The sequence below is a fragment of the Peromyscus eremicus genome, chromosome 3, assembly GCF_949786415.1.
Source record: "Peromyscus eremicus chromosome 3, PerEre_H2_v1, whole genome shotgun sequence".
In the NCBI taxonomy this organism is placed as follows: domain Eukaryota; kingdom Metazoa; phylum Chordata; class Mammalia; order Rodentia; family Cricetidae; genus Peromyscus; species Peromyscus eremicus.
Window position 1 is genome coordinate 135,113,673 of NC_081418.1, and position 20,519 is coordinate 135,134,191.

At 44.8% G+C, this 20,519-nt stretch overlaps 1 protein-coding gene and 1 non-coding gene across 14 annotated transcripts in view; both read left to right on the plus strand.

The window, feature by feature from the left end:
• The window catches only part of Chd4 (chromodomain helicase DNA binding protein 4), a 37,052-nt gene that overhangs the window by 8,094 nt on the left and 8,439 nt on the right, over positions 1–20,519 (plus strand). For 8 of the 13 annotated variants that reach the window (XM_059258604.1, XM_059258611.1, XM_059258607.1 and 5 more), the window contains exons 11-31: positions 2,059–2,262; positions 2,378–2,583; positions 3,100–3,231; positions 3,306–3,402; positions 4,214–4,405; positions 5,058–5,258; positions 5,451–5,588; positions 5,842–5,963; positions 6,082–6,255; positions 6,573–6,714; positions 6,804–6,935; positions 7,043–7,160; positions 11,213–11,337; positions 11,652–11,889; positions 12,221–12,396; positions 18,844–19,024; positions 19,109–19,195; positions 19,282–19,370; positions 19,481–19,614; positions 19,878–20,022; positions 20,134–20,299. In XM_059258604.1, coding sequence (XP_059114587.1) covers positions 2,059–2,262; positions 2,378–2,583; positions 3,100–3,231; positions 3,306–3,402; positions 4,214–4,405; positions 5,058–5,258; positions 5,451–5,588; positions 5,842–5,963; positions 6,082–6,255; positions 6,573–6,714; positions 6,804–6,935; positions 7,043–7,160; positions 11,213–11,337; positions 11,652–11,889; positions 12,221–12,396; positions 18,844–19,024; positions 19,109–19,195; positions 19,282–19,370; positions 19,481–19,614; positions 19,878–20,022; positions 20,134–20,299 — 3,199 coding nt within the window. Of the gene's footprint in view, positions 1–2,058; positions 2,263–2,377; positions 2,584–3,099; positions 3,232–3,305; positions 3,403–4,213; positions 4,406–5,057; positions 5,259–5,450; positions 5,589–5,841; positions 5,964–6,081; positions 6,256–6,572; positions 6,715–6,803; positions 6,936–7,042; positions 7,161–11,212; positions 11,338–11,651; positions 11,890–12,220; positions 12,397–18,843; positions 19,196–19,281; positions 19,371–19,480; positions 19,615–19,877; positions 20,023–20,133; positions 20,300–20,519 lie in introns of all 13 variants that reach the window. The other 5 variants (XM_059258606.1, XM_059258613.1, XM_059258610.1 and 2 more) reach the window with 2 other exon arrangements.
• LOC131907559 (small Cajal body-specific RNA 11) lies at positions 20,340–20,475 on the plus strand. Its single transcript, XR_009378462.1, has one exon. It is a non-coding gene; the product is annotated as a small Cajal body-specific RNA 11 (non-coding RNA).

Consider the following 20,519-nt stretch of genomic DNA (forward strand, 5'->3'; position numbering starts at 1 on the left):
ACTTTAATTTTGGGAGCTGGATTAAGAGCAATTGATACTCTTGCAGGACCCTGTTTTGTTTTGTTTTTATATATGTCCTGCCTGTCCTGGAACTTACTCTGTAGACCAGGCTGGCCTTGAACTCAGAGATCTACTTGCCTCTGCCTCCTGCCTGCCTGCTGCACTGAGGTCTCTTCCCCTTCCCCTTCCCATCAGTTCTTTGTTCCTCTTTAATAGTGTTGTATCTACTTTTATGTCCTCTGTACGTACATGATTTTCTGTATCGGTAAATTTAGGACTCAAAGATCAGAGAGAACTAGACTTTGTAAGACCGACTTCATTTGCCTGTATGACTGCCGTTCTTATTCATTTTCCTGTCAGTGACATAGCCTTGTTCTTTATAGCTGAAAAGAATTGCATTGTATAATATACCACATTTTCTTCCTTCCTCTGTTGATGAACACCTGGGGTGGTCCCATAGCTTAGCTCTTGTACACAAGCTCTGCAATATTTTTTTTTGAGTCAAGGAACTCATTATATAGCCCAAGCTGGCCTTGAACTCATGCTGTCCTACCTCATCTTCCTGAGTATTAGGAGTAAAGCTCAGGTTACTGTGCCCAGCTTCATTTAGTCTGGATGTCTTGCCTCAATTCTTCGTAACTTAGGCTGTTCGAGAGCCTATTTACTTACTGCCTTTAAGTTGCTTAAGATGGAGAATTGCTTGGCTCTCGTTCTGTGAATTTTCTATGCCTATCTATTCTGGGTTATTGTTTAAAGTATAGCTCCTTGGCTTTTTTTTTTAAGCTCTGATGATATCCAGAAAGGGAGAGAAAATTCTAGTGTTCTTTACCTAGGGAGGGTCATGGAGTTAGGTTTTATTTGAAATGAAGTCTTAATGACTCATTGACAAGATTAAAGTTGTGGGCTTGTCTACTAATTTGTTTTTAATTATTTAAATTTTTTTTGATAGGGTCCCACTTTTAGCCCTGGCTAGCCTGAAATCCACTGTGTAAAACAGATAGGGTGGTCTCCAATGAACAGAGATCTACCTACCTCTGCCTCCCCTGTGCTGGTGTCAAAGACGTAGGTCACCAGGCTCCCTGTGTAGTTTTTTTTTCTTTTTTCTTTTTTTTTTTTTTTTTTCCGAGACAGGGTTTCTCTGTGTAGCTTTGCGCCTGTCCTGGAACTTACTCTGTAGCCCAGGCTGGCCTTGAACTCACAGAGATCCGCCTGCCTCTGCCTCCCGAGTGCTGGGATTAAAGGCGTGTGCCACCACCGCCCGGCTCCCTGTGTAGTTTTTAATTTTATTTCCTGGGCATGATGGTACATTAATTATCTAGCAGAGGTAGAGGCAGTAAGACCTCTGTGAGTTTAAGGTCGGTCTGGTCTATATATTGAATTCCAGGCCAGCTAGGGCTCTACAGTGAGACTTATATCTGAAAAGTAAATGTGTGTCTGTGTGTGTGTCTGTGTCTGTGTGTGTGTGTGTGTGTGTGTGTGTGTGTGTGTGTATGTGTATTGTGTATGCACATGTATGTGCAGGGGTCCAGGCCACTGTGTGCCTAAGGCCAGGAGAGCAGCAGTGTTCTACTCTATTACTCTATCTTATTCCTTTGAAAAGAATCTTACTAAATAAATTTTACTAAACCTGGAGCTAGGCTGGCAGCTAGCAAGCTCCCGTGATCCTTGGGTCTGCTCCCATGGCACTGGGGTTACAGGTGTATGTGACTGTGTGGCTTTCTATGTGGGTGCTGGGGATTTGTTTTATGATGGGTGTTTTGCTGTATGTATGTATGCACACTATGTGTATTCAATGAGAGAAGAAGGTATTGTGTCTCCTGTTACTGGAGTTACAAATGGTTGTTATCCACAATGTGAATGTTGGGAATCAAATCTGGTTGCTCTGGGAGACCAGCAAGTCTCATCTCTACAAATGCTAGCCATTTCATTCATGTTCTCATCCTTGTGCAACAAGTGCTATTACCCATTCACCCATAAACATTACTGTTTATTCATTCTTGGGGAATTTCATATATCTCCCTGTACTTTTTAATTGAGAGAAACTGGTCTCTTTTTCAGTGTCCAGCTCTTAAGGGCAAAGTGCAGAAGATCCTAATTTGGAAGTGGGGCCAGCCACCGTCTCCCACACCAGTGCCTCGGCCTCCAGATGCTGATCCTAATACCCCCTCTCCGAAACCCTTGGAGGGGCGGCCGGAGAGACAGTTCTTTGTAAAATGGCAAGGCATGTCTTACTGGCACTGCTCCTGGGTATCAGAACTGCAGGTAAGCCTGGGACAGGCTGTATGTGGGGCGACCCTGCAGAGGCAGTGAGAAAAGAGCCGTGTGAGTAGGGGCCGGAGGAGCTCCAGGGTGGTTTACTATCTCTTTCTGCTCCCAGCTGGAGCTGCACTGTCAGGTGATGTTCCGAAACTACCAGCGGAAGAATGATATGGACGAGCCACCTTCTGGGGACTTCGGTGGAGATGAAGAGAAGAGCCGAAAGCGAAAGAACAAGGACCCTAAGTTTGCAGAGATGGAAGAGCGCTTCTATCGCTATGGAATAAAGCCAGAGTGGATGATGATCCACCGAATCCTCAACCACAGGTACCTGTTTGGCTCCCTGGAGGTAGTGTACCCACGGGGGGCTCTCACTAAAGGGGCTAAGAGAGTGGACATTGCCATTGACTTACTGCGCTCAGGAGACATTCTTCTGTAATTCAGTGACGAAGTCCTGGAATTTGGTCCGTAGGAGAGTATAAAGTAGAGAGAGATTAGTGATCCAAAGACAGATATTATTGAGGCTCTGAATACACGTGGATTCTGGCAGATTTAGAATGGTTTTATTGTTTTTTTTTTTTTTTTTTTTTTTTTTTTTTTTCCAGTTTTTCGAGACAGGGTCTCTCTGTGTAACTTTGGAGCCTGTCCTGGAACTCACTCTGTATCCCAGGCTGGCCTCAAACTCACAGAGATCTACCTGCCTCTGCCTCCAGAGTGCTGGGATTAAAGGCGTGTGCCACCACCGCCCGGCCAGTTTTGTCAGTTTTTAAGAGCAAGGCTGATTGAGGAGGTGAGGAAAGTTGCTTTCTGGCTCTGAGGAGTTTTTCTTTATTGACCTTGTAGTGTGGACAAGAAGGGCCATGTTCACTACTTAATCAAGTGGCGAGACTTACCCTATGATCAGGCATCTTGGGAGAGTGAGGATGTGGAGATCCAGGACTACGACCTGTTCAAGCAGAGCTACTGGAATCACAGGTAGGCAATGGGAGGAAAGAGCTGAGGTGCTCTCTTGAGAGGACCCCTTGGCATTGTGGTGGTTTCATTCCTAGGGAGTTAATGAGAGGTGAGGAAGGACGGCCGGGCAAGAAGCTCAAGAAAGTGAAGCTTCGGAAACTGGAGAGGCCTCCGGAGACCCCAACTGTTGATGTGAGTTGGAGTGGCAGAGGAAGGACATCATTTGTTGGGTGGGCAGTGTGTCTTGCCTGCTGCAGTCTCATGGTGCAGCTCCAAGTCATCCTGCAGATGGCTGTAGCTCAAATGCTCCCTCTGCACAGGTCTGTAAATCAGAAAACACTGTGATTTCTTTCTTTCTTCACCATTAGGAAAAACCCACAGAAGAGATTGTATATGATGACAAAGCATTATCTAGGGAGTGGTCTTATACACAAGGGCTTATTTATTTATTTGAGAAAGGCAGAGTCTCTTGTAGCTGAGGCTGGCCTAGAACTCCTGATCTTCATGTCTCCACACCTCCCAAGTGCTTTGATTACAGGTGTGTCCCACCATCACACCAAGCTCCCTTGCAGATCTAGCGGAATTAGTGTATTATTAGTGAGTCTTTAATTTTCATATTTTTTAGTGCTCTGTTTATTATTTGAATAACATTGGTGTTTTGCCTGCATGTATGTCTCTATGAGGGTGTCAGATTTTGGACTGTGAGCTTCCATGTGGTTGCTGAGAACTGAACCCTGGTCCTCTGGAGGAGCAGCCAGTGCTCTCAACCACTGAGCCATCTCTCCAGCCCTTGGTTTTCATATTGAACTCAGTTCTTCAGTTTCAGCTTCTGAAGTAGGAGCATTATAGGCAGGTGCTACCGTGCCTGGCTTCCTTAAGGGTTTTGTTGTTGTTTTTCTTTTAGCTTCCGGGGGGAAAAATCTAGTGAGGACATGAGAAGGAGGAAGTAGCCACTGTCTTCCTCAATTCTTCACCAGCTCTTGTATTCTCTCTCATCCTTTAGCCAACAGTGAAGTATGAGCGACAGCCAGAGTACCTGGATGCCACAGGTGGCACTCTGCACCCCTACCAAATGGAAGGCTTAAACTGGCTGCGCTTCTCCTGGGCTCAGGGTACTGATACCATCTTGGCTGATGAGATGGGCCTTGGGAAAACTGTGCAGACCGCAGTCTTTCTCTATTCCCTCTACAAGGAGGTAAGAATGGCAGAGATGTTAGTGTTTGTGTGGGTGTTTTGTGATTATATTCTTTTCTTGTGCTTGGAGGAGAGGGAGGAAGGGAAGAAGGTAGTTTCACTCTGAACACTGCTGAGGGACAAGAAGACACAGGTCTGGCGGTGGAAATTTTTTTTCCTTAAAATTGTATTTGTGTGGGTGTTTTACCTGCTTGTATGTCTGTGCACCACCTGTGTACAGTGCTTGTGGAGGCCGGAAACTGGACACACTGAGCTATCATCTGGGTCCTGGGATCTGAACGGGGGCCCTCTGCAAGAGGAGCCTGTGCTCTTAGCCAGTGAGAGACCCTACAGTGGGACTGTTATGGGAGTGGAGCCATGGTAGACTTAGTGTGTCTGTCCTGGGGGATATGGAATGCATGTGTTTTGAGGTCAACAGAATTGTGGGTGGACTTAGTGGTAGGGAAAGTCTTGGTGGATGAGTTTGGCATTGTCAAGGTGGGCTGTTAATTTTTGGAAAAGAGAGGGTCAGACAGCTTTTGTAAAGGAGAACGATGGTGGGGCAGGGGTGCAGGTGTCAGACCTCAGCTTCACTGAGGGTCAGGGAGAGAGGTGGAGTCGTGTTTAGGATGATGGGCTCTTAGCCCTGATTCTGCCTGCTTTCTTCCTCCTAGGGTCATTCCAAAGGCCCCTTCTTAGTGAGTGCTCCTCTTTCTACCATCATCAACTGGGAGCGAGAGTTTGAGATGTGGGCTCCCGATATGTACGTGGTAACCTATGTGGGTGACAAGGACAGCCGTGCTATCATCAGGGAGAATGAGTTCTCCTTTGAAGACAATGCCATTCGTGGTGGCAAGAAGGCCTCCCGAATGAAGGTATCTCAGTGTGGGGAGGAAGAGGGTACTGTTTGAGAGGGAGTCACTGGTTTGGGCTTAGTTTGCTGCCTCACCAGGTCTCTGGGTAAGGCAGAAGGGTAACTCTGGGAGCAGGGAAAGCCCACCTGTCCCTGGCTGTGCTGATATTGGAGGAGTGGACCAGTAATAAATAATCAACTCATCTTTATGCAGAAAGAAGCATCTGTGAAATTTCATGTTCTGCTGACATCCTATGAATTGATCACCATTGATATGGCCATCTTAGGTTCTATTGATTGGGCCTGCCTTATTGTGGATGAAGCCCATCGTCTGAAGAACAATCAGTCTAAGGTGAGAAGGGAGGGAGGTGATAGTCTCCAGTTTTAGTCTTTTGGGAGCATCATCTCTTTGAAAGAAACCTACGTAGAGAAGAAAGGAAAAATGGTCTGTTTCCTTCCTTACCTGTGGTAGCAGTTCTGTGGCCAGGCCTTTAAGAATGATGCCAGCCATAAGAGACTTAATTTCACTGGACAGTGAAACAGCTTGGGATTCTGTAGAGATACATTGGTGCCCTGATTTCTTGAATTTCATCTCTCTCCTCCAGTTCTTCCGAGTTTTGAATGGTTACTCACTACAGCACAAGCTGTTGCTCACTGGGACTCCACTACAAAACAATCTGGAGGAATTGTTTCATCTGCTCAACTTTCTCACCCCTGAGAGATTCCAGTAAGTGTGTTTATCATAGTCAGTCCATGATTATCTTAATTCTTCTTGTTGCCCATCTCCTATATTGCTTTCCTTCCTTCGTTTCTCCCTCTCCAATGACTTTCTTTTTTTCCTGAAGCAATTTGGAAGGCTTCTTGGAGGAGTTTGCTGACATTGCTAAAGAGGACCAGATTAAAAAACTACATGACATGCTCGGGCCTCATATGTTGCGGCGGCTCAAAGCTGATGTATTCAAGAATATGCCATCCAAGACAGAACTGATTGTGCGTGTGGAGCTGAGCCCTATGCAGAAGTGAGTGTGAAGTGTAGAAGCACAAATTCAGTCTTGTAATACAGTTAGACATCTGTCATTTTGCCAAGGGTTTCTCCCATATAGCTCCTAGGCATCTGGTGACAGGAGCAGGCAGAGCCTGAAGAAACTTGAGACCTGGGAGCTGGAGTTTGTAGTTCTTAGTTATACCTTCCAGTGTCTTAACGACCGTGTGGCTAGTGCTTGTTAGCTTAGCTCCACAGTGAGGAAGGTTGGAAAGATGATCTCAGGCTGTTGGGTTGCATCATTAGTCATTTAAAGACTGGAGTCCAACGTGTCCTTGCATCTTGTTCATGTAGGAAGTACTACAAGTATATTCTCACACGGAATTTTGAAGCACTTAATGCTCGAGGTGGTGGCAACCAGGTTTCCCTGCTAAATGTGGTGATGGATCTTAAGAAGTGCTGCAACCACCCTTACCTCTTCCCTGTGGCGGCAATGGTAAGTTGTGCCACCTCTTTGTCCTCCCTGGGTTGCTAACTCCTCCTTGTGGGCTTCTTTAATCCATTTTCCTTTGCTTCTGTCTCCAGGAAGCCCCTAAGATGCCTAATGGCATGTATGATGGCAGTGCCCTAATCAGAGCATCTGGGAAATTGTTGCTGCTACAGAAGATGCTTAAGAACCTTAAGGAGGGAGGGCATCGGGTACTCATCTTTTCCCAGGTATGTGGGCCCAACTAGAACTTTGGAGACAGTGGTGGGACAGCTCTAGTGACTGAGAAGAGAGTTATCACCTGACAGCTCTATAATTAAGCTGTTCCTTTTTACAGATGACCAAGATGTTGGACTTGCTAGAGGATTTTTTAGAACATGAAGGTTATAAATATGAACGTATTGATGGTGGGATCACTGGGAACATGCGTCAGGAGGCTATTGACCGCTTCAATGGTAAGAGAAGAGTGGCATATTTCCAGGCAATCCTTTTCTTTTCTTTTTTTTTTTTTTTTAATAAAAAATAAATACTATTGCTAGGTGGTGGTGGCACATATCTTTATTCCTTTAATACCTTTAAGCACTCAGGAGGTAGATCTCTGTGAGTCTAAGGACAGCCTGGTCTACAGAGGGAGTTCCAGAACATCTAGGATACACAGAGAAACCCTGTCTCAAAAAACAAACTATATATATATATATATATATGTGTGTATGATGGGCACACCTTTAATCCTAGTACTTAGGGGCCAGAGACAGCCAGATATCTGTGAATTCAAGGCCAGATGGTTTACATAATGAGTTCCAGGACAGCCAGGGCTATGTAGCGAGATCCTTTCTCTCAAAACCCCAAAACAACAACAACAACAACAATAAAAAGATTACTTTTTTTGTGTGAGTGTTTTGCCTGCATGTAAGTATGTGTACCGTGTGTGTGCCCAGGTACTGGAGTTACAGAGGGTTGTGAGTTACCATGTGGGTGCTGGGAATTGAACTCAGGTCTTCTGTAAAAGCAACAGGGTCTCATTACATATCCTTGGCTGGTCTGGAACTATGTAGACCAGGCTGGACTCAAATGTAGAGGTGGACCTGTCTTTAACTAAATGCTAGGATTAAAGGCTTGTGCCTTCTGTCTGGCCCCATTTTCTTGTGTTTCTGGAACGATCACTTTATTCTTTTTTAAAGTGTGTATATGCTTGCAACTGTGTCTACACACTTGTGTACCATGGCACAGATGTAGGAGTCACAGGAAATCTTTTGGTTTTTCGAGACTGGGTTTCTCCATGTAGTTTTGGTGCCTGTCCTGGATCTCGCTCTGTAGACCAGGCTGGCCTCGAACTCACAGTCCGCCTGCCTCTGCCTCCCGAGTGCTGGGATTAAAGGTGTGTGCCACCACCGCCCAGCCACAGGAAATCTTATAGGAATTGGTTCTCTCCATCTACCATGTGAAATCCTGGGGATTGAACACAGGTTATCAAGACATCTTTACCTAACTGAGCCATCTCACTGGCCCCACTGGTTTGTTTTTTATATTTTATTTTGTGTGTGGGTATTTTGCCTGCATGTGTATCTATGTACCATAGGCGTATAGTGCCTGCGGAGGCCAGAAGAAGGCATTGGATCCCCTGGAACTGGAATTAGAGCTAGTTGTAAGCTGCCATGTGGATACTGGGAATGAATCCAGGTCCTCTGGAGGAAGAGCCAGTGCTCTTAACTGCTGCGCCATCTCTTCAGTACCCCAGCTTGTTCTTGTGCGCCTGTTTACTCAGTAGTTCTTGGGGTCTTGGTCATTGATGGGGAGGAGTAAAGCTTTTGAAGAAGGAATTGGACTGTATCTAAGAGATTTTTCTGACCTTCCTCTTGGAGTCTTTGTTCTTTCTGCTTAAAAGGGGGCTTTTCTCTAACCTTGTTATATCCTGAGGCTGAAAGAAGGATCAGATTAGTTTTTTTTTTTTTTTTTTTTTTTTTTTGTTTTGTTTTGTTTTGTTTTGTTTTTCGAGACAGGGTTTCTCTGTGTAGCTTTGTGCCTTTCCTGGAACTCACTTGGTAGCCCAGGCTGGCCTCGAACTCACAGAGATTTGCCTGGCTCTGCCTCCCGAGTGCTGGGATTAAAGGCGTGTGCCACCACCGCCCGGCTCAGATTAGTTTTGTTTTTAAAATTATTTTATTTTACTTTTTGATTTTTCGAGACAAGGTTTCTCTGTGTAGCTCTGCGCTTTTCCTGGATCTCGCTCTGTAGACCAGGCTGGCCTCGAACTCACGAAGATCTGCCTGGCTCTACCTCCTGAGTGCTGGGATTAAAGGCGTGCGCCACCACCACCCGGCTTTAAATTTATTTTTATATGCATGTTTGTGTGCCTACTTGTCTATGTATCATGTATGTACAGGTGCCTAAAGAGGTGCCTGGAGTTATGAACTACCTGATAGGAACTGAACCTAGGTCCTCTATGAGCAGAGAATGCTCTTTATCTCCAACCCCGAGGATCAGATTTGTTGAAGCTCAAATAAGACTCGTCTGTCTCAGTAAATACAACTACACCTTCCCCCAACCTTTAAATTTTATTTAGGTTTTTTTTTTTTTTTTTTGAGACAGGGTCTCTCTGTGTAGTCCTGGTTATTTAAAATATTTTAGACTTAAAAATTGTAAAAAATACAGAGTTAGCCTGCTGCACTTAATAATAGCAACTTACAGTGCTTGAGGGATATGCATGTATCTCAGCACTTGGTACGTCAGTGGGGCTGGAAAGAGTACTGGCTGTTCTAGAGGACCTGGGTTTGATTCCCAGCACCTACATGGCAGCTCATAACTCTTTAACTCCAGTTCCATGAGATCCAACATCCTTTTATGGCTTATCCCGGCAGTGCACATATGCTGTGCACAGACATACATGAAGGCGAAACAGGCATGCACACAAAATGAAGATGAAAAAATATTTAAAAATAGCCGAGTAGTGGTGGCACACACCTTTAATCCTAGCACTCTGGTGGCAGAGGCAGGTAGATTTCTGAATTTGAGGCCAGCCTAGTCTACAGAGTGAGTTCCAGGACAGCCAGGGCTACACAGAGAAACTCTGTCTCAAATAAAATAAATATGAAAACAATTCAAGGATATCCTGACTACAGGAGACCCTGTCTGGAAGTGGGAGAAAAAGGGCCAGTGAGATGACTAGCAGGCGAAGGTACTTGCCACCAAGCATGTCTCTGATTTCTATCCTGGGACCCATATGGTAGAAAGAACCAACTCCTGCAAGATGTCTTCTGACTATATGTGTGCACATGCATGTACATACACAAAATAAATGTAATTTAAAAATACTTTTTTAAAAGGCCAGTGAGACATTCAGTCGGTAGACGTGCCAAGCTTGTTTACCTGAGTTTCTGTGTCTGGGAGTCACATAATGGAAGGAGAAGACTGCCTTTGTCCTCTGACCTCCATGTGGGTGCTGGAGAGCGCACTCTCGTATCCCGACACACAAATGCACACATGGGGTTGTCTGGGGATGTAACTCAACTGTAGAATGCTTGTCTAACATGCACCAGGCCTTGGATTCCATCCCCAGCCTACATAAAGTGTGGTGACACATAACTGTAATCTCAGCACTGGGGAAGTGGAGACATGTGGAGACAGGAAGTTCAGTTATCCTTGGCTATCCAGAGTTTAAGACCAGTCTGATCTACATGAGACCCTGTTTCAAAAAACTAACAAACAAAACCCAAAAAACTCAACAAAACAAAATCTAACATGGTACAGTTGCCAACAGAAGGAAATTAACATTGAGTCATACTGTCAGGTGAACTGTAGATCCTGAGTGTCGTCCGTTTTTCTCTCATGTTCTTTTTCTGTTTGAGGGTCGAATCCCTGGTGCACAATTAGATCCTACTCTTTACACTGTAGTTAGATAGGAAGCTGCTGGTGCTTCTTCTTTTTTTTTAAACTTTTATTTTATGTGCATTGGTGTGAAGGTGTCAGATCCCCTGGAACTGAAATTATAGACAGTTGTGAACTGCCATGTGGTTGCTGGGAATTGAACCTGTATTCTCTGGAAGAGCAGTCAGTGCTCTTACCCGCTGAGCCATCTCTCCAGCCCCATAGGAAGAAGCTTGTTAACTGACATTTCACTCCTCCTCCCCCTTCCTTCATGGTATTGATATTTGGAATTTCTGGTCAGTTATTTCATATAGAGCCTCTTTTTTTGAAAAATACATGTACAAGAATGTCACATGTGATATTGTGTGTGATGTTTGCATTTATCCTTTCTGGTGATTATTTGTCACTTGGTTGAGGTGGTGTCTGCTAAAATTCTCCATTGTAAAGTTACTTTTCTCATTGAAATTCATACATCTCTTGAGGCAGATACTTGAGCTATGCTAATATTGTTTGTAAACTTTGATGCTGATTTCAGTATCCTTTATGACAATTGTTTGGTGTTTTTATAAGCTGTTTCTTACCTTCCTTCTCTACTTATTTATTGGAATTCAGTAGAGAACTCATGGTGTTTTCTGTTTCTTAGCACCGGGTGCTCAACAGTTCTGCTTCTTGCTTTCCACTCGAGCTGGGGGCCTTGGGATCAATCTGGCCACTGCTGACACAGTTATCATATATGACTCTGACTGGAACCCCCATAATGACATTCAGGTGAGTAGAGTCGCAGCTTTAGGAGGTCCCAGCAGTCCCCACTCTGCAGAAGGGGGTTCTATGATTCGAAATTTAAGTATGAGTGAAACAACAGACTTTTTCTCTTTTTTTTTTTGAAGGTCATTATCTTATGAGCCTGGGAATTGGGGTAGTTATAGACCTATTTTGGGTAATGTGATAAGAGGTTGAGGTCTGGAGGGAGAGCTGCAAAGGCGATTTTATGGGAAGACTAGCTTCAGCTTCTGTCTAGTATGACTGTTTTCTGTGAAAGTCAGTAGGACATAAGATTGCTGGTTCTGCTTGATCAACTCCAGGCCTTTAGTAGAGCCCACCGAATTGGGCAGAATAAGAAGGTGATGATCTATCGGTTTGTGACCCGTGCGTCAGTGGAGGAGCGCATCACGCAGGTGGCAAAGAAGAAGATGATGCTGACCCACTTGGTGGTGCGGCCTGGGCTGGGCTCCAAGACCGGCTCCATGTCCAAACAGGAGCTCGATGACATCCTCAAATTTGGCACTGAGGAACTATTCAAGGATGAAGCCACAGATGGGGGTGAGCTAATCAGAAGCTTAAAGTTTGGGTGGAACTTGGCTTCTCAGAGGGTAGGGAAGAAGTACTTTTGATAGCAGAGGTTCCATGGGAACTGCTTTTTCCTCCCTTTTTTTCCCCCTTTGTTGTTGTTCAAGACAGGGTTTCTCTGTGTAACAGCCCTGGCTGTCCTGGAACTCACTTTGTAGACCAAGCTGGCCTCGAACTCAAATCTTCCTGCCTCTGCCTCCCAAATGCTGGCATTAAAGGCGTGTGCCACCACTGCCCGGCTGGAAACTGCTTTTTCTACTGCAGCTGAACTGACTGGGGGTTGTGGGTTCCTGGTTCTTGACAGGCGGAGACAACAAAGAGGGAGAAGACAGCAGTGTCATCCATTATGATGACAAGGCCATTGAACGGCTGCTGGATCGCAACCAGGATGAGACCGAAGACACAGAGTTGCAGGGCATGAATGAGTATTTGAGCTCGTTCAAAGTGGCCCAGTATGTGGTACGGGAAGAAGAAATGGGGGTGAGTATGAGTCCAAGGCAATGCTGTTCTTGGTGATTGGTCTGAAAATTGGAATTGAGATCATAATGATACTTGAAACAAGAGGAAAACATCTTTTTGCCTTGAAAAGAAAGAATGTAACATGCTCAATTTCCATTCTCATCTTTGCCTTGACTGTCAGGAGCTACACAGCCAGGTTTCACATAACCGGCATAGACTCTCCTAGAGTCTTACTTTTATGTATCTTATTAATTCTTCATACACCTTTTTGAATGCTACCTTAGAAAAAGCAGATGGATACATACTTTAATAATGAGCTGTTTTTTTCAAAGGTGAGAATTCTTCCCTTTTTCCTTTTCCCCCTTTGATCTTTTACACTAGGAAGCAAAAACTACCAAAAGAGAATGTGTGAGGTTTTTGTAATATATTTCTTCCCTTAAGTAATTTAAAAACATTGCTTTCTTTGCTGGTTCCCTTTAAACCACTTGACGAAGGGTTGGGTTGGCATGGATTTTTGATGTCTTCACCATGCTTTCTCATCAGAATGATGATGCTCTTGCAGTCTTCTGATAGTATAGCCTTTTCCCCCCTTCTTTTTTATTTTATTTTATTTTTTTTTTGGTTTTTCAAGACAGGGTTACTCTGTGTAGCTTTGCGCCTTTCCTGGAACTCACTTGGTAGCCCAGGCTGGCCTGGAACTCACAGAGATCCACCTGCCTCTGCCTCCCAAGTGCTGGGATTAAAGGCGTGCGCCACCACCGCACAGCCCCCCTTCTTTTTTAAACAAAGTCTTGTTATTCAGCATAGATCTCAAACTTTGGATCCTTCTGCACCAACATCCCAGTTGCTATGATTACAGGCCTGGGTGTTACTTTAGCTGAAGCCTAGACTGGCTTTGAACTCTATGTAGCTTAAGCTGATTTTGAATTCCTGATCCTCCTGCATCTACCTCTCAGGTGCTGGCATTACAGGCATGTGCCACCTACCATTCCTGGCCACCATATCATGTCTGACTATCTGGCAGAATTTTTATTACTATTTTTTTGTTTTATTTTATTTCTGAGACAGGGTCTCAGATATCCCAGACTGGCCTTGATCTTACTGTGTATCTGAGAATAACCTGACTCCATCTTCCAAGTTTTGTACTGATACCATGGGCCACCAGGCCTGGTTTACGTGGTAATGGAGATTGAACCCAAAGCTCCTTGCATGCTGGGCTAGCATTCTGTCCAGCTGACTCATATCCTTACCCTTGTCTAGCAGATCTTGATTAGCAGGATTATTGTGTTTTTTTTTTTTTTTTTTTTTTTTTTTTAGTGATTTGCATAGGGCTATAAGATCCGTTCTGCCTGATAGGTTAGTTTTTTTTTTTTTTTTTTTTTTTTTTTTTTGCTGTTGTTTTTTTATTTTTTTTTCCTCCCCTGTTTTTCAAGATAGGGTTTCTCTGTATAACAGCCCTGGTCGGCCTGTGTTGCATGAATCCTAGAACTCCCTTCGTAGACCAGGCTGGCCTCAAATTCACAGAGATTTGCCTGCCTCTGCCTCCCAAGTGTGTACCACCACCACCACCTAGTTTAGGTTAGGTTTTTGAAGGGTCCTAAATCAAACACTAATGGGGACTTTTCTTTCCTCCTTGTTTATATTATTATTATTTTTTAATTATTTAATTTTTTTTTTTTCCTGGGTGGTGGTGGACTGCCCTTTAATCCCAGCACTCGGGTGGCAGTGCCAGGTGGATCTCTGAGTTCCAGGCCAGCCTGGTCTACAGAGCAAGGTCCAGGACAGGAACCAAAACTACACAGAGAAATCTTGTCTCAAAAAACCAAAAAAAGAAAAGAAAAAGAAAAAAAAATTTTTTTTTTTTTTTTTTTTTTTTTTTTTTAAGACAGGGTTTCTTTGTGTATCCCTGGCTGTCCTAGAACTTGCTCTGTAGACCAGGCTGGCCTCGAACTCAGAGATCCATCTGCCTCTGTCTCCCGAGTGCTGGGATTAAAGGTGTACACCACCGCCGCCCAGTTTGTTATTGCAATTTTTTGGAGACAGGATCTCCCTATGTATCCCAGCCTGGTCTTGAACTCATGATCTTCCTACCTTAGCCTCCCAAGTGTAAGATTATACATGTGAACCACAATGTCTGTCTGTCTGTCTCTGGATTTTAAGACAGGGTCCCATATATCTCAGGCTGTTTTGGAAGTCACTGTGTAGTCGAGGATGACCTTGAGTTTCTGATCCTCCTGCCTCTACCTTCAGAGTGTTGGGATGACAGGCCTATGCCACATGTGTAACTGCCACATCTGATATGTAGTGCTGGGGATTGACCTGAGCTTTGTGCACATGGAAAAGTACTCTGCGCTTTCTTACCGGCTTGTTTGTAGGGGATGTGTAACTGGGGGAAACTTTATATAAATCAGCAGTAAATTCAAGCAAAAACTCGTTTTTCTGGTAGGAGATCGTATTCCTTACAGTAGCAGAGAGTATTCTGTAGAAGCAATTGCCTGTCACAGCACATGTTAGGGCCGATCTACGATAGTGACTATGCAAGTGTATGTGGTCTTCTCTGATTAATGCCTGTTATTTCTTTTTACTTTATTTTCCTTTTTTAGACAGGGCCTCACTATGTAGCTCTGGCCTGGAACTCACAGATATCTGCCTGCCTCTGCCTCCAAGTGCTGGGTTAAAGGCATCTACCACCACACCTGGGTATTTATTTCTTTTTAGACCTTTTAATCAGAAGGTGGAGTTGCTGGGGATGGAACCCGGGGCTAAGCAGTTAATCTACTACTGACTTACATTCATTCGTACTAAAAGAATTTTTGTTTAGTTTTCTTTTAAAATTTTTATTATGTATATTCATTATGCATAGTACTGTGTACTTTAAAAATATCTTTGGCCGGGCGGTGGTGGCGCACGCCTTTAATCCCAGCACTCGGGAGGCAGAGCCAGGCGGATCTCTGTGAGTTCGAGGCCAGCCTGGGCTACCAAGTGAGTTCCAGGAAAGGCGCAAAGCTACACGGAGAAACCCTGTCTCAAAAACCAAAAAAAAAAAAAAAAAAAAAAAAAAAAAAAAAAAAAAATATCTTTGGGGACAGGGTCTTTTTATTTTTGTTGAGACAGGGTTGGCTGTCCTAGAATTCACTCTGTAGACCAGGCTGACCTCAAACTCATAAAGATCTGCCTACCTCTGCCTCCTGAGTGCTGGGATTAAAGGTGTGCACCACCACTGCCCGCCTGGGACAGGGTCTTATGTATCCCAAGATAGAATTTAGGCAGCTAAGGATGACATTGATCTTCTGACCCTTTTCCCTCTGCCTCCCAGGTGCTGGGATTACAGGCATCTGTCATCACATCTGGTTGTATGTGGTGCTGAGAATTGAATCTAAGAATTGGTGCATGCTATGGAAGCACTTTACCAACCAAGCCATATCCCCAGCCCCTCTATAAATTGCCCATGCTGGCCTTGAACTTTTGGTTCTCTTGCCTCAGCTTCTGTAGTGGCTAAGAAAAAGGAGCTAAGGCTTGTAACTTTATGCACAAAACTTTATTTTAACGGCCAGATCAATTCTTCTCCCTCAGCTTCCTGAGGGCTGAGTTTATAGGTGTGTGATGATCAGTTTAGAAAAAGCTGAGCCCACCATGGTGGTGCATGCTGTTAATCCTAGCATTCAAGAAGCAGAGGCAAACAGTTCAAGGCCATCCTGGTCTACATAGTGAGTTCCAGGCCTCTTGGGTCTACAAAGTGAGACCTTATCTCAAAAAACCGGATTGGGAGGGAAAAGGATAAGAAAGCTTGTTTTGTCTTACATCTTTTAGGAGCTTTGGTGTAGATAGTCAGGTCCTGTTGCTTATGGACAACAGGACTATCCTAACAGGGCATATGTACTGAGGAAACTGTTCAGAGGGCAGTAAAGAAGCAGAGAGAACAGACTGCTGTCTAGTATCTCCTTCAATACATGTTTCCAGTGATCTGACTTCTTCTTCCCAGGTCTGTACCATGGAGGCTCCACCACTTTCCATTCACATACAGGCCATACAGCAAACGTGGTTCAAAATCCAAAAGAAAAAAAAATCTCTCCTCCACCCTGTCCTGCCTAGTTCTCTTCTGGGGACAATTGTTTTCACTTTGACTCGAGAGCACAGAGTGTGTGTGTGTGTGTGTGTGTGTGTGTGTGTGTGTGTGTGTGTGTTATATACATACGGTGTGTGTGTGTGTTATATATACATACGCATACATAATATGTACATATGGGTTTGTGTGTAACTGTCTTACCCAGGGTGACCGTGAACTTAACAGTGATCCTCCAGCTTCATCTTTCTAAATGCTTAGATTATAGGTGTGCACCACCATGCTTGGGATGTGTCTGTCTGTCTTTCTGCTGGGGAGTTATATAACAAATAGTGGAGGGAGTGTCTGGAGAGATGATTTAGCAGTTAAGAGCGATGGCTGTTCTTCAGAGTTTGATTCTTTATACACACACATCAGCTTACAAACATCTGTAGCTCCAGTTCCAGAGGTTCTGATGCTGACTTCTAGTCTCCTTGGGTTCCAGGCTCACACAGACTTAACGTGCAGGCAAAACATATACATAAAATTAGCTGGGCGGTGGTGGCGCACGCCTTTAATCCCAGCACTTGGGAGGCAGAGGCAGGTGGATCTCTGTGAGTTCGAGGCCAGCCTGGGCTACCAAGTGAGTTCCAGGAAAGGCGCAAAGCTACACAGAGAAACTCTGTCTCGAAAAACAAAAAAAAACAAAAACAAACAAAAAAAAAATTAAAAATACTAAAATGGGGGCCTGGAGAGATGGATCAGTGGTTAAGAGCACTGACCACTCTTCCAGCGGACCCAGGTTCAATTCCCAGCACCTACATGGCAGCTCACAGCTATTTGCACCTCCAGTTCCAGGGGACCTGACGCCCATGACAGAATACCAATGCATGAAAAAAAAAAATACTAAAATGAAAATTTCTTCTGTCAACTTTTTTTTTTGTTTTTTTTTTTTGTTTTTTGTTTTTTGAGACAGTGTTTCTCCATGTAGTTTTGGTGCCTGTCCTGGTTCTCGCTCTGTAGACCAGGCTAGTCTCAAACTCACAGGCTAGTCTCAAACTCACAGAGATGCGACTGTCTCTGCCTCCCAAGTGCTGGGATTAAAGGCATGTGCCACCACCACTTGGCTAAAATAAAAAAATTTTAAAGGAAGTTATAACTTTTGGGTATTTGAGTTTCATAGTCTTAGATTTTGTTTTCTTTCATTAGAGATGACCAGCCTATTCTGTAATTTAGTTGTGTAGTCATTTTGTTTGTTTCTTTTGACATTTATTTGAGAGTGTGTGCGCATGCGTGTGTGCATGTGTGTAGGACAGAAGACAAGTTGCAGGAAGTTGGTTCTCTCTGATGTGGGTCCCAGGGCCAGCTCTGACATTTAGCTTATTTGTACTTAGGCTATGAAGAATGGTTTTACTCTGTCGTGAAGAACTTGGGTTTTGCTTCTTCTCCCTTTTTTTTTTGGAGACATAGTCTCACATATTCTGAGCCGGCCTTGACTTCACTGTAGTTAAAGTTGTTCTTAAACTTCTGATTCTTCTGGCTGTACTTCTCAAGGGCTAATATTATAGGCACATGCTGCTGTGCATGGTTTATGCATTCCGGGGGTCAAACCCACAGCCTTGTGTATGCTGAGCAAGCACTCAGCCCAGTATTTGTATGTAATCAGTATTTCTGAAGTGTCCAAGGGGAAAAGAATCTGTACTTGGGTATTAAGACTTGGAGATCCAAACTGGGCAGTGGTGGCACAAACCTTAATCTCCAGCACTCAGGAGATAGAGGTAGATAGATGACTTTTCATGAGTTCAAGGCCAGCCAGGACTACACAGAGAAACCCAGCTCAAAAAACAAAATAAACTCCTCAAAAACCTGGAGAGCTATTGAAAATATTTGAGTGTGTTTCTGTATGTATGCATGTGGGGAAGGGGTGTGTGTGTGTGTGTGTGTGTGTGTGTGTGTGTGTGTTGTTTTTTTTTTTTAATTTCTCAAGCAGCTGATAATTTTTCTGAGGTTAATTAAGATCAGAATGTTTTTTGCCTGTTGCTGTCTTGAAGATCTCTTGCAGTATTTGGGAAGCCCTCCATCCTTCCGGCTAAGGTGCTAACCTTCTTCCTCTTTGTTCTCCTGCTTCTGGGTGTTGCCAGTAGGAAGGGATAGAAGCTGCACAGTGTCTCATTCTGTTTCATCATAATACTTTTCCTTCTCACATTTTTCTTCAATCAGGCTGACTGCTAATCTACACATAACCTTTTGAGGAGCCATGTCCTGTCTCTTAAATTTCTTCCAAGTTTTTAGGTTCAAGCAGGCACACCGAGTGTTTACAAGTCCAGCCGTGCAAAGGAGCTAGCAGAATGGGAACTGTGAGGACCAGGGGTAGCTGGTGGTGCTGACTTCAGCACCCCTGAGTCCTGGCCCTCCCTCTGTCCCAGGAGGAAGAGGAGGTAGAACGGGAAATCATAAAACAGGAAGAAAGTGTGGATCCTGACTACTGGGAGAAATTGCTGCGGCACCATTATGAGCAGCAGCAAGAAGATCTAGCCCGAAATCTGGGCAAAGGAAAAAGAATCCGTAAACAGGTCAACTACAATGATGGCTCCCAGGAGGACCGAGGTGTGTGTGGCCGGCCCCGCCCCCCACCCACGGGCCGTTCCACTAGAGCAGTGGGCCCCGCTCATCTGCCCTCTCTCCCTCCAGATTGGCAGGACGACCAGTCCGACAACCAGTCCGATTACTCAGTGGCCTCAGAGGAAGGTGATGAAGACTTTGATGAACGATCAGAAGGTGAGTGACGTCATCTTGCCAGTTCTGTGGCTGTTCAATTGTTCACTGTCCTATCAGTGTCACTCACTCACTGTCTCTTCTTCCAGCTCCCCGCAGGCCCAGTCGCAAGGGCCTGCGGAATGATAAAGATAAGCCATTACCTCCTCTGCTGGCCCGTGTTGGTGGAAATATTGAAGTAAGTACCGTATGATCCTGTGGTGGGGTGAAAGGGGGTGAGAGAAGGCCACACAGTGGTCTTTGGTGGGAGGAGACTTGCTTCCTCTTATGGTGCTTCTTTTTCCTTAGGTACTTGGTTTTAATGCTCGTCAGAGAAAAGCATTTCTTAATGCAATTATGCGATATGGCATGCCACCTCAGGATGCTTTTACCACTCAGTGGCTTGTGAGAGATCTTCGAGGCAAGTCAGAGAAAGAATTTAAGTAAGTTGAGGGCTAGGCACACAAGATGGAGCCAGGGCCTAGCCCCTGTTGTTCAAGGAAAGGGTGTTGCTAGCTGTAGTTGGCAGGTGAAGCTGTTGTTCTGAGAGTTGTGTTCCTGGCTTCCCTGAAGAGCTTGGGTTAGAGTGTGGGTCGGAGACCAGCACTCCAGGGCCCTGTAGGCCTTACCTTGTGATGGAGCCATGTTATGGCCAGCAACTGTGTGACAGGCTCTCTGTTGAACTGTGTCCTCTCCCTTCCCACAGGGCTTATGTGTCACTCTTCATGCGGCATTTATGTGAGCCTGGGGCAGATGGGGCGGAAACTTTTGCTGATGGTGTCCCCCGTGAAGGCCTGTCTCGGCAGCACGTTCTTACTAGGATTGGTGTCATGTCCTTGATTCGAAAAAAGGTGAGCCCCAAGCCTGTTTTCATTTTTAAAGATTTCTAGAGAAATTAGGGGCCGATAGGAAAGTAACCCACATCTGGAAAGGAGTCTTGACCTTGCCGTCCTTTGCTATAGGTTCAGGAGTTTGAGCATGTGAACGGGCGCTGGAGCATGCCCGAACTGGCTGAAGTAGAGGAAAGCAAGAAAATGTCTCAGCCAGGCTCACCCTCTCCAAAGACTCCAACCCCTTCCACACCAGGGGACACACAGCCCAATACTCCTGCACCTGTGCCACCTGCTGGTGAGTGCCTGCCATGTCATTTCTGTCCTTTTTAAAACATGTGTCCTGGGCCTTTTTCTGCTCCCCTGTGCTCAGTCTTAACAGGGCAGTCTGGCAGGACACACATCAATTTCCCTCTCCGTTTAGGAGGGCTGTCCTAAGAATAGGGCTGGCTCTTAAAGGCACGAGAGGACAATTTAGGAAGAGACAAACAGCATGACCTCTGATCTAGGGCCTTCCT